Genomic DNA, 13524 nt, shown 5'->3' on the forward strand with positions numbered 1-13524 from the left:
GATTAACAATGAGGCTTGACAGGAATAATACCCTGAATGTTGCACTAGGGACTCCAATTGATTGGAGGAAGAAACTGAGGCAGTCTGAAGCAGCACCCTTATCTGATATACATTTTAATTTCAAATGTTAAGACATAGATTCAGATTTATCAAATTGAATCAAGTACCTCCTGACAAAAATATCTACCCCATTGTTATCATCCCCAGTTATCGCTCCGAAATCCCATCCCAGCATTCCTACTCCATTCTGTCGCTGCCATCACCATTGATCTGCACCACACAGTCCTTGTTCAAAGACTCTTTTGAGTGGGCTGTGTCAAAGTGCTGGGTGCTCACCATGTATCTCCCCCGAGCATCCATCCCCAAGGCAGGGACAAAACGGCGGTCGAACTGGATTTCTTGGCGCAGGTAAGAGGTCCTCTTCTGGCAGGAGTCACCAGTTCCCTCCTGCAAGGCTGACAGGAAGACCACCAACTCAAAGGGGTTGGACGTGCCTTCACACAGGGTGGGATAGAGGGGGCTTTGGCGGTCCAGGGAGTGGTAAAAGGTGAGTGGGAAGATGAAGAAGGGACAGGGCTGCTGGCCAAGATGATCCAAGTGGAAGTCCAGAGAGGTCTGGTGCAGGGCCTGACCTTCATGTTCCTTGTAGAGCACAGCACTCACTTTTACATCCACCAGAGGTCGCTGCAGCAGGTTGGTGGCTCGCAGCATGAGGCACATCTGGCCCTGGTGTTGGCCCACTACTGCCTGAGGGCTGAACTGGATAGCTCCTGCTCTCTTCTGGGGACGTGCAATCTTGGCAACGAATGCACCTGAAGGTTAGGACAATATAATATGATGAGATGTTTTGACTTTAATACTGCAAAAATATTTGTCTCATGCTGCAAAAGAAATCAGGCTGTGACTATAGCAGCCGAGGTAATATCACAAAATGTTAGTTTTCCACTTTGTGCTGCCCAACCCCTCCCCCACCCACCTTAACCCACATATTTGAACATTTCGTTGGGTTTCTCCCCTCATTATGATGGCAGACTTTTAGTGCAGCCTTCGAGTGTGGCCATTAAGCACGGCTATGAACAAGTTTTGCCTGTAGATATTTAGTTTATTTCAAGCATTAGAATTAGACGTCACAGTGACGAGCCAGGGTTTAGACTTTTTTAGACAAGTGCCAACACCACAAAGTAAAAATACAAGAAGTAAAAGTCCAGCATTCCGAAATTACGTAAGTAAAAGTACAGAGCTATTATTCAAAGTATTTTTCTGGAGGAAAAAAAAAAGTCCCCTGACTGATATTATTTGATATGACATTATTATAGTGTTAATTCGGATACATTAGAGTGCAAGCAGCATTTGAGTGTAGTAGCTGCTTGAGGTAGCGCTAGTTTATCTAAGAAGAAAAAACTAAGTTTTGCACAAATATTTGACTTTTCTGGAATATTAGATAATCTGACTTTTTTGAGCTACACTGTTGAAAAGCAGGGTTGTAGACTCTTTTACGGACTGTTTAAAAGTGGTCTTTATTGAACAAAATATTAAAAGTCATAGCTTTGAGACTACTTCTACAATAACTCACTGTTTAATCATAGACTTTGATTTGATCCTTCCATATAAATGCAATTCCATTGGTCGCCCAGCAGATGTCACATTTTGTCTGCATTAAAAGATTTAAAACAATGAAGTATTCACTTTTCTCCCTTCCCAGTTAAATGATACAGTTTTACAAACAAACAACTAATAGTACAACAGCCTACAGTGGCTTATTACAATGTAATAGGCCATTACATTGTAATAGTGGCCTAATAACACAAGGGCAGATCTTAGTAGGATTTCGGTTTCCGCTTCAAAAATTGTTTCCCCACATGCTTTCACGAAGCTTTCGGATCAAGATATGACTAGGTGTTTAAAAGATAACAGAACTGGTTTGGGTTTGTACTAAGATGGGTGTAAGTGTTAACACAATTGGTGTGGAGAGAGATTGTGACTCAAAACTCAAACAACCCACAATTTTTAAAATATAACGTCCTGAAAAAACATTTTATACACAATCATTTTTGGCCTGTACGGTAATTAGCTTCAGTTTTGGCTCCAGTTAGTCTCCCAATATGTGCATTGAACTTGCAATTGAGACTGTGACCTTCATTTTTGTGGAGACAAGGCTTTAGGAATAGGAGAGTTGTACCTGTGATGAATGCTTCCAGCATGAGCCCCAGCAGCATCTGCACAGCCAGCAGTGCTATGGCACTGGGACAGTCCCCACTTGGGAACATGGTGCCATAGCCGATGGTCAGCTGTGTCTCCAGGGAGAAAGAAAAGGCAGCAGTGAAACTGGTTATGTGCTTCACACAAACCACATGCCCTTGTGGGGGGGCATCATGGTCCTGCACAGCCAGGTCTCCGTTAAGGTGGGCCAGCAAGTACCACATACAGGCAAACAGCAGCCAGTGGGCCAGGAAGGAGGCGCAGAAGGCAAGAAGGACCCATCTCCAGCGCAAACCCACCAACAGTCCCCACAGGTCCTGCAGGGCGAGCAACCAGGCTCTGCCTAAGGCTCCACGCCATGAGCCTGAAGAGCACAGAGGTGGACGAAGGGCACAGTGTCCGTCTTTGGTGACCAGGCGTTGGCGGGGTGGCGAGGACAAGAGAGGAGAGGAAGAAGCCTTGCCACCCAGAACACTGCTGTTGGATTTGGTTGTCATGGTTGCAGGTGGATCTCAAGCTGTCAGGATGATCCTAAATTGAAATGGTAAAAGACAGACATAGGGATATTTCATGAGACTGTATCAGTCAATATCAGTTTCATCTCCGTGTCCAGTGCATGGGAATATGAAATGTGCTAGCCATTGATTGAATGAGTAGCTGCAGTCAGTAAAAAAATAGCTCCAATGTTACCTGCCAAAACTATTTTGACGTTTCTATAACTACCCGTGTAAATAAATAAACAACCATCCTTCGTTATCTAAATTTGATCCAGACAGAAACGTCTGGAAATTCCATGACAGATTGTAATGGAATTTTGTGCTGACATTCATTCAAATTCAAATTCAAAATGTTAATGTGTCCAAAACATTGTTTTGTGATCAAATACCTACAAAAAATAACCTCCATCAGCTTCAGCTGTACTTTGATTGAATGCTAATTAGCAAATGTTAGCATGTTAACATGATAAATTAAGATGGTGAATGTGATAAACATTACCTGAATAACATCACATTCTAGCATATTCTTTGTGACCATGTTAGCACACTGAAATCAGCATTTAGCTCGAAACAACACTTAAGCATTGCATTGGCACCAGCCTCGCATAGCCAGGCCTATCACCAGAGACAAAATGCTACACAAAGATGAACTCTTCCCAATCTGGCACTAACTTTCCTCTGACATCACCAGCATATTTCAAAGTTACACACATAAATCCTATAAACTATTATGAGGATTGCTATGATATGTGATATGTATATTTTTGCAGAGGTGGGAAAAAGTAAGTGTTAAGTCTAGGCTATGAAGGCAAGACCAACAAGTCCAATGTCAAATCCAAATCTTAAACTTTAATCCCAACAACAGTGGTAATAACGTTAGCAAAATAATACGTAAATACTGTTTAAAATGTATATTTATTATTTTCAAATAAAGTTTAAAATATTTCTCAACTTTTTTTTCATTAATAATGTATCTAAGTTAGCAGTAGTTAGTAACTACTATTAGCCAGGCTTAACAAATCCAGACAAAACTGATATCTATTTTTTCATTTTTAAGTCTGGGTAAAGCAGATTGTCGTATTTCCCAAAATGTGACACTGTTCCTTTAAATCCCAAGGTTAAGCTGTATCTACAAAATCACTATGTATCTAATTTAAACAGGGCATATGAACTCCTAGCACCAGATGCATGTGAAGGCAGTCCTGACAGGCAGACAGCTAGAGTCCTGTACTCGTCAGAGTTTCTATTTCTATGTCAATATTGTTGCCAGGAGATTAGAGCAGGTCCCAGCTGGGAATCTGTCTGAGGAACACAGCAACATGCAGAGTAGGAATGCGTCTTTCATCTGCAGGGAGCTTTAAACTTATTGCACTGCATGGCTCTCCACTCATCTTGTTCCCCAATTACAACATACATTTACTATTATTTTACACATTTATTATACACTTGCAACTTCTCCTGATGCATTTGCTGAGAGCTTTGCATAGCTTTCACATACAAAAGCACAAATCCAATGTGAGGGCAAGAGGAGTGAAGGTAAAATTTTTAAAATATAGTTTATAACATATAGATTAGCATTGTTAAGAAACTACACACCCTTACAAAAAGATGAAGTGGGTTCAAATACTGGATAGTTTTTAAGCATGTTTCAACAAAATGTAAGATTAAAAACACAAATAAAAAAGTTACTTGCTTTGGGTCTTCCCTAAAAAAAAAAGCGAAGAAAAAAAGTAGTTGTTCAATTGTTATTAACAACAGACTTAAACACCAACCAACAGAGGACTTTTCTGGGGCATAAACTGAAGCAATAGTAGGGTGTGCTATGTGAGTCAGTTAAATGTGTAGTCATTTCGGTTAGAAGTTTGGCTTTTTGCTGTGGCTGAAGGAAACAGTCAGCAAGGTCATCACATGAGAGCCATGTGCTGGTTGGAGCTTCATTGTGCTGTTCAGTGTCACTGGTCAGTCACCACACCATTTTTGTTACTCATTCAACGTAATTTGTGGGGCATTATGTTCCCTTCAAAAAAAATGTGCTAATTCAAATAAGTAGTATATACATTTCATTTTACAGATATGTCACTGGATCAGTCCGTCACCACACTGGCCATTAGAACATACGTACATGAACATGCTTACTGTGTTTGTGAGACGGGAAGATCAGCATGTTTGTATATATATATGTGTGTGTGTGTGTGTGTGTGTGTTTGTGTGTGTGTGTGGAGACATTTAGCCGACAGACACATTCTGGTTGGGGAAAGATGCTTCAAATCACTTCTTAAATATTAAACCAATGCCATCATCTATCCATAACTTTAACCAATGCAAAATGTTTAAACAAAAGAAAAACAATGTATTTGTAATTGTATATTGAATATAGCTTGACATTTAAATAAAGCTTTTAGGATCAATGCAACTTTGTAGATAATCGCATTAAGAAATGTTTGCTGCCTCATTTATCATAATTTTCGGGGGATTATTTTCCCTTCAAAACAAATTTGCAGATGCGAATCAGTAGCATATGACCTGATATTTAGGAGACGGGGTGGTTGCTTGTTATTTAAGCTTAAACCTTCAAAAACAGACCCCATCACACATTTCAACTGTTTTATACCCTGATTTTGCATACACAGTAGATTAAGTTGCAGGGTGTGAATTATGCATTTTAAATATGATTTGTCTGTCTTGCTGATTGAAGTTAGTTATTTTTCAATTAATATTCTGATATTTGAAGTTTAAAAATGATTAAAATCAGAGGAAAGTACTGTACTAAAGTATACGTCTACGGTAAACAGTTTATTTTCACATATGCATATATTTTTTTATATTTTACTGTGTAACTGTGGACACATCCTCACTTTTAAACAAGTACAATTTTGAATCCATATTTTCAACTTGAAGTATTATTCTATAATACATTAAAGACAATAACAGTTTTTTTCCTCCCTGTGAGTTGTTGCCAATGCAAACAAACAGCACTTTGTGTAACTGATCTGAGTAGGGTAAAGTCCCTGAGGCTGGTGTAATACTTAGACTTACTGTAGTCATAATGATGGCTAAGCGTGACAGTGCCTAGTCAGCCATTTTCCTGTCTCTAAGCTATCTGTGTTAAAGTAGAAGTTAAGAGAGCAAGTTAGTGGAACTGTCTTTGTCGCCTACTCGGAGGGGTGCAGAGGGGTTTATGTAAGTCTGCAGCTGTTCACTTCTATTCCCTGTTAACGCCACTGTATCGCACAACGTAAATGTCTGAAAAAGAAAACAAATCAGTTTTGATCATGTGTTATTATAGTAATAAATGTGTTGCCTTGACTTTCAGATGCCCTTGTGACCATGCTTGTTATCTAAAACTGGATTAGCAACAGTCAGTTTACCACCTCTAGGTTGTAGAAGTGTTTTAGCTGATAAAAAAACAGTTAGGGAAACATTTCTTGACTGCATTTATTGTAATTTATAAAGTCTATAAAGTGCACATAATTGATAAATCCTGAAAAATTTCTGAAAAATCCATGGATCCAACAAGTTACATTGCTTAGGTTCCTTAAGATATCCCCAACACTGATCAGATCACGGTTGATCATTCACTCATTCTCCTGGTATCAGTGGCTCTGCTCTGCCCAACATCACATGCTGGTGTTTGTACTCACCTAGAGCTGCAGTGTGGGCTAAACGGGGGCCCTCTGACCTTTTTCACCTAAAAGCTGGTCTGGGGTCTCCCACGTGGGCAAAGGGGCCGAGGCAGATGGAAAGACTGCCACTAGTTCCTTGGAGTATGGGGTGTAAAATCCCAGAGGAATCCCGAGCAGAAACTGGTAGTGTCACCCCAAAGATAATTTTCTTGGTCTAGGAGCCAGGCTGAGCGCGGCGCTCTCAGCTCCTCCGATCTGCAGCTCCTCCGATCTGCAGCTTCCAGCTCCGAGGCGAGGATGATTCAATTGGTCACATTACCCTGCATGGAGCCTATTAGTGTTCCCGGAAGACAGAAGACAGAGGGAGGGGGGAAAAGAACAACACCTTGTCACAGTTCATTCAAAGAGCTGCTTGTTGCTGGTTGGTGTCCTGCAGCTGTTGCTGCGAGAAATTGGAACTGCTGATAAAGTGGTGCATCTTTGTGTGTAAAAGTGTGTGCATATATGCATGAATTTGCTGGCATCTACATGTTTTGTCCATCTTTTCTTTACCCTTATTTTTGTGTTTTCTGTCCTTAACACATCGTAAACCTTTTTTGAGAGTAATATCATTTTATTGTAATAGTAGGGATGTTTTGCACATCATTTCATAAAAATTTTCCTTATGTTCACTCTGGGTTAGGGTTAGAAGCCATACTGGTTTACATTTTCACACCAGACACATTCATTGATAACTGACACATAACTCTGTCACTGTGTGATCTCGGAATAGTTAACATAGTAACCAAAGAGTCACAGAGCGCTTCTTTGCTTCACAAAACAATAGGAGCCACATGACTGTAGGTTAAAAGTCAACACTGGTTTTTGACCTTCGAGCAGCAGGACAGCAATGTTGATATGTCTGTCAATCTGTCCAACACTTGAAATGACAGGAAATCCATTGTGGATTTTTAATGGTCCCAAAGGATGTTTCTTAAAAAAAAGTTTTGTTTTTTTATAATCATTTTGGTCACCATTCCTATTTGTAATAACACTGGGTCATATGAATGTGTTTTTTCATGCTTTATTCTGAATTCCTTCAAGTAATGTACTTTTGTACCCCAGGTTAGACATACTTATTTGGCAAATGAAAGTGAACAGTAAGGATATTTTTCTCACTGTAAACATCCATCAAGCACTATGTGCATATGAAGCCACCTGAATTTAAAATGCTGTATGAAAACGATGCATGTCCACACTAGCATTTTTAAATTGTGTTTGTGAAGATTTCTGTCTACACTTAAATGCATAAACAAGAGAGCGGTTACTCTTCTTGTCCATCCTCTTTCGGTTGGCAAATAACATGCGTCAGTATTCTGTTCTGTGTGATCACCTACACTGTGTTTTAATACAGCCAAACCCATTCACTTTGTTGTGGCTCTTTTGTCAACCTAATGAGCATAAAATAGTGATTTGATGATGGCTCATAAATGCTACCCATTGACCAGGTGAACAATATTTGCTAATCCTAATGTTTTATGATCACAAATTCACCTGACAAACTGGTACAGGTATACAGGTAAATACAGGTAAATGGTAACACCTGTATTGGGTCATCAGTACAGGTGTACTGACAGATAGACCTCAGAAAATATGTGAATATAATTGAGTGATAACACAAAGGGTTAGGTGTGACAGAAATGTATCTTCTTAATTTACTGTCACAGATTACAAAAAATGTGTGGGCAGGCTTAAGTCATTTCCCAAAAGCTCAGTGTTCCCTGTAAAAACTAATACACTTCATCCACAAGATCTTTTGACTCTGGAAACGAGTCAAGCTATCAAGGAAGAAACCCCTTTAGACTCCAACAGCTTTCTCTAGTGCCTGCTACATGACAAACTCTACATGTTTAGACTCTGTATGAAAAACAAAATCATATGTTCACACAGTGATGAACACAGTAGCTATATACTTAGGCTGTTAAATTATTTTATAATGATGAACATGATAACAATGAAGATTATGACTTCAAATCAAACAGTTGCCAGTCAGTCTGACAGAATGGGTCATTGCTTTTCATTTGTGTGTGACAGGCCCTCCAGCCCCCTCTGTTGTCCTGCAGCGGTCTGACTTGTTCCAGTGGAGGTGGCAGATGACAGTGTCAGATTGTGAGGTACTGTAGCTGCTTTACTGCAGCTTAGCCTTCATTCTCTCTCATTAGTCTGAAGAGCAAGATATGGGTCATTCACCTACTGCTGGGAAACGTGTCACCCTTCATTTTTACTCTTTTCCACTTTTTCACTCACATCCTCTCTCTCTCTCTCTTGTGTAGTTTTTCTCCAAGGGGGGCAAATTAGAGGGTTGGGGTGGTGGTGCGGCTGAATAAAGCAGGCATCAATATCTGCAGTGAGCAGCAGAGATTTTGGCAGAGCAGTGGGGGAGATGAGATTTTTTAGCAGCTTAAATAGACCACCAAATTGGGAGGATGGGTCTGATAGATGCTGCAAATGAGAGCGAGAAAGAGAGAGTGAGGCATGTCACGTGTGTAAAAGGATGTTGAAAATACTATCTGTTTGGATGGTATGCAGTCTGCTTATTGACTTACAAAGGAAAAAGATGGGGGACAAAAGAGACAAGACAATGTTTTATACAATAGTATTGCAGTAATATAGCTTCTGACCAACAATGGCAGAATTAAGAGCACTGCTGCTAAGCAGAACTTCAGTTTGTGGGTGAAGAAGACATCCTGCACCACGTTGTGTTTAAGTCCATATTTTCTGTATATTAAGGACTTAAGTTTATTTTAATGGGTAGCGAGATACAGCACTCACCTGACCTAAGGTATGCCAGCTGCTTGATCAGGCCAGAGGATGTGGGCCAGTTAGGGAACAGTAAGATTCTGGGTGAGTATTTCCACTGGGCCAATATGCTCAGCTGTGATTTCCAGAATTGTAATGTAGCCATGGTGATAGCAGGTGGAGTTGAAAGAGCTATCTGTTTGAGGTTATGGAAATGAGAGGAGGAGCTCTGCCTGAAGGTTTCAGAATTCAGAATTCAGACATGATGGATCATTGAAAAACAGACTAGTGGCTGGAGGTAGTCTGACAGAGGGAAGAAAAATATGTTAGTGAAGAGACACCGTCCTGAATCCTTTCTGATCTCCCAGTATTCATTCATTCAGTCTACTACTACTCCCTTTTCCTCAACATTGTCTGTGAGGTCTGAAGGCTTCAAGTTGCTGGAAGCTGGAAGTCCCTGTCGCACTGGAGAGCATTTATGCTTTTGTTCATTTAGTTTCTTTGTCAACTACGTTGTGGAGAACAAAATTAGCATTGATAAGAAAAGGAAAAGTTTTGTCTGAGTTTAACAACAGGCAGTTCCAGGTTAGGTTGGGATGGGGGCGTGACCTCCTGGTGAAGGTCACGGGGGGCACGGGCACAAGGGGAACATTTATCTAGGAGATCTCAGTGTTCTTACATTTAGAGCATAGATTTTGCTAAAAGTCCCCCCATGATAAACAATCTAAAGCAATAAAAAATAAAAAAATAAAAAGTAAATTATTAAAAAAAAGGTTTAAAAACAGAACATCAGAGCAGACGCAAGCCAGGCAACGGGAGTAGACTCAGTAAACCCCAGGATCTCCAAAGTCCGCCCCCCGGTGGAGGTTCCTCTAAAAGACAGACAAACTAAAGGCACCGTCCAACAAATGAATACAGTGCTTCCTTTACAAATATATAAATAAAGCAATGATATAAATAAATAATTGATATAACAAAGTATAAAAAGATAAATAAGCATAGTATATATACACACCACATCTAAAACTTAAAGGTAAGTGCTTTTAAAACAGGTCAAACATATAAATAAAACAACAACAAGAAGATGAGGAAACACTGAGTTAAGAGGAATAGTTAAAATGGACGGTCCTTTATTTAAAATATTTTCCGACTGCATGTGAAAATTAAGAAATATTGTGGTTAAATATGTGGCAACACCCCCACCGTATGTGCCTAAAAGAATAAATAACATAAAGGAATGTAAATTAATTAAAACATGCAATTATATATACATATATAATATATTAAGAACATGCAAAAGTTAAAAGCACACAATATTTGATAACATAAAATATTATATACAATAAAATTATTAATTTAATAAATAATTAAAATAAATATAAAAAAATTATAATTAAATATAAAATATTTCATATGACTACACGGTGGAGGGGTACCTACAATGGTTGGGGGGGGGGGGGGGGGGGGAAGAAAAGGGGTAGGAAAGAGCGTTTAAAAGACAAATAAATAATCGCACAGCAGACGGAATTACCGCTAAAAAGACCAGTGAGGGTGGGACCATGGAGATCCGGAAATGGTTTATTTCCTAAAGGAGGTTTTAAAAAAAACTGGTTAAAAAAAATGGACAGACAGACAGACAGTCACCCTAACCCTAACCCTAACCCTAAACCTAACCTCTAGTAGTTTGAGCCCTCCTGAGACCTCTTCCCACCTGATTCCTATGGGAGCGCAGCTTAGTCCCGGGGCACAGGTTTCAAAACCTTCCTACCACTGCTACTATCTGCCCCCTAATGGGTCAAGGTCGGGTCTAGGTCCCTTTCTGTACCCCTACCTGTTAGACTGGTAGAGCTGGTAGAGGGTTAGGTAAGAATAGTCATATGAAATATTTAATATTTAAATTATAATTTTTTAATATTTATTTTAATTATTTATTAATTCATAATTTTATTGTATATAATATTTTATCAAACATTGTGTGTTTTTAAACTTTTGCATGTTTTTATTAAATATATATTTGCATGTTTTAATTAATTTATATTCCTTTATTTATTTATTTATTCTTTTAGACATACACGGTGGTAGTGTTGCCACATATTTAACTATCATATTTCTTAATTCTCGCACGCAGACGGAAAATATTTTAAATAAAGGACCGTCCATTTTAACTATTCCTCTTAACCCAGTGTTTCCTCATCTCGTTGTTTTATTTATATAACTCCCTTTTTTCAAAAGCACTTATCTTTAAGTTTTAGATGTGGTGTGCATGTGTGTATATATATATATATATATACTATGTGTATTTATCTTTTATACCTTGTTATTTAATTTATTCATTTATATCATTGTTTTATTTATATATTTATAAAGGAAACACTGTATTAATTTGTTGGACGGTGCCTTTAGTTTGTCTGTCTTTTATAGGAACCTCCACCGGGGGGCGGACTTTGGAGATCCTGGGTTTTCTTTTAAGAGTCTACTCCCGTTGCCCTGCTTGCGTCTGCTCTGATGCTCTGTTTTTAAACCCCCCCCTTTTTTTAATAATTTATTTATTTTAATTTTTTTATTCTTTTATTCTTTTAGTAGGTTGTTTATCATGGGGGGACTTTTAGCAAAATCTATGCTCCAACTGGAAGAACACTTTGAGATCTTTTAGATTAATGCTCCCCTTGTGCCCGTGCCCCCCGTTACCTTCACCAGGAGGTCACGACCCCACCCAAACCTAACCCTAAAGTGGAGGGACAGGATGGGGTGGGTAGGCTGGGTACCCGTGTTTATTTCAAACCCACGGATACCCATGCCCTACTTCATAAAACCAGCTATGACCCCAAACATACCTTTAAGGGCTTAGTGAAATCCCAGTTGATCAGGTACAGCAGAATATGCACGTACCCAGAAGACGCAGAAGCAGCTACTAGGACACTCTTCCGGGTCCTCCGGACCAGAGGATATGGGAGAACATTCTTGCGTTCCATTAAAAATGAAAGTCGGAACAGACTGCAGGTCCAGGCACCAGATGGAGCGAAGGCGAGAATGGTCCCCTTCATCACCATGTTGTCCCCGGCGGCCCTGAAAATAAATACGAGTGTAAAAAAACAATTTCAGAAACTGCAGAACACGGTGAAACCCCTGTCAAATGTTAAGATCATATCTGCCTTCAAGAGAAATACCAACCTCAATGATCTACTGGTCCCTGCCTCACTGATGAACAGACGGCCCCAAAAGAATACATACTTCCGGGTCGCCAAATTCATCCAAAATCAAAATACAGGCTCAAGGGCACCCATCCTTCAAACCTTTCATATCAACTCCTCAAACCTGGTGTATGTTATAGAATGTCTAGCCTGTGGCAAAATGTATGTGGGTCAAACAAAAAACACAATACAACAACGACTCAAACAACACATTTATTTAATAGACCGCCAGCCAAAAAATACAAAACTTGACATACATTTCAGGGAGCATGGCAAGGAGAATCTGAGAGTCTCGGGGCTGGAGTCCGGAGTGGGCTGGTCGGCAGCCCAGAGACTCCGTTCAGAGAGCCACTGGATCCAAAAGTTGAAAACAAAATGGCCCAGTGGCCTCAATGAATTGGAGTGAGGGGATTCCTAGGAGGAGAGAGAAAAAAAGAGAAACAAACCTGTGTGCCCGTGCTCTCTGCTCACCCCTCTGGTGAGTGGTAGTTTTTGATTTTCCCGCTCCCTAACCCTAACCCTAACCCTACTCTCTTATCACCTTTATCTTAATCCCTTCCTTTACCCTAACCCTAACCTCTACTAGTTTGAGCCCTACTGAGACCTCTTCCCACCTGATTCCTATGGGAGCGCAGCTTAGGCCCGGGGCACAGGTTTCAAAACCTTCCTACCACTGCTACTATCTGCCCCCTAATGGGTCAAGGTCGGGTCTAGGTCCCTTTCTGTACCCCTACCTGTTAGACTGGTAGAGCTCAACCTTTCATACTGCATGGGTTCAAAGTACATACGGTGGGTCTGATACTGAGTGATATGCGCTGGCCCGTGCCTTGCCTTAGATCTCTACCCTACCACGAAGTTCTATGACAATGTGGGGAGATCTCTGGGAACCCGATTCTTACCTGACCCTAACCCTAACTGTCTGTCTGCCTGCCTGCCTCACTCACTCCACCTAACTGTATGACTGTTTCTGTGTCTATCCCTCTCTCTCACTCACTCAGTATATAAAACTGTCTTGTTGCCTGTCTCATTCACTCACTCAGTACAAAAACTGTACTTCGGCCTGTCTCACTCATCACATATGTGACAGTTATATTTCACTCACTCACTCAGTACATATAACTGTCTGTCTGTCTGTCTGCCTGCCTGCCTGCCTGCCTCACTCACTCCACCTAACTGTATGACTGTCTCTGTGTCTATCCCTGTGTCTCACTCACTCAGTACATAACTCTGTCTGTA

The 13524-nt window shown here is 40.2% G+C and overlaps 1 protein-coding gene across 1 annotated transcript; it reads right to left on the reverse strand.

The window, feature by feature from the left end:
• Positions 1-237: 237 nt before the first annotated feature.
• On the reverse strand, positions 238-2696 carry kcnj13 (potassium inwardly rectifying channel subfamily J member 13; the record flags this gene model as incomplete). The annotated part of the gene is made up of 2 exons (XM_079166922.1): positions 238-812; positions 2180-2696. The coding sequence occupies 2 exons, from the start codon at positions 2694-2696 to the stop codon at positions 238-240; spliced, it is 1092 nt and encodes a 363-aa protein (XP_079023048.1).
• Between the last annotated feature and the right edge of the window lie 10828 nt (positions 2697-13524).

This window comes from Pholis gunnellus (assembly GCF_910591455.1).
Source record: "Pholis gunnellus genome assembly, chromosome: 9".
Taxonomy (NCBI): Eukaryota; Metazoa; Chordata; class Actinopteri; order Perciformes; family Pholidae; genus Pholis; species Pholis gunnellus.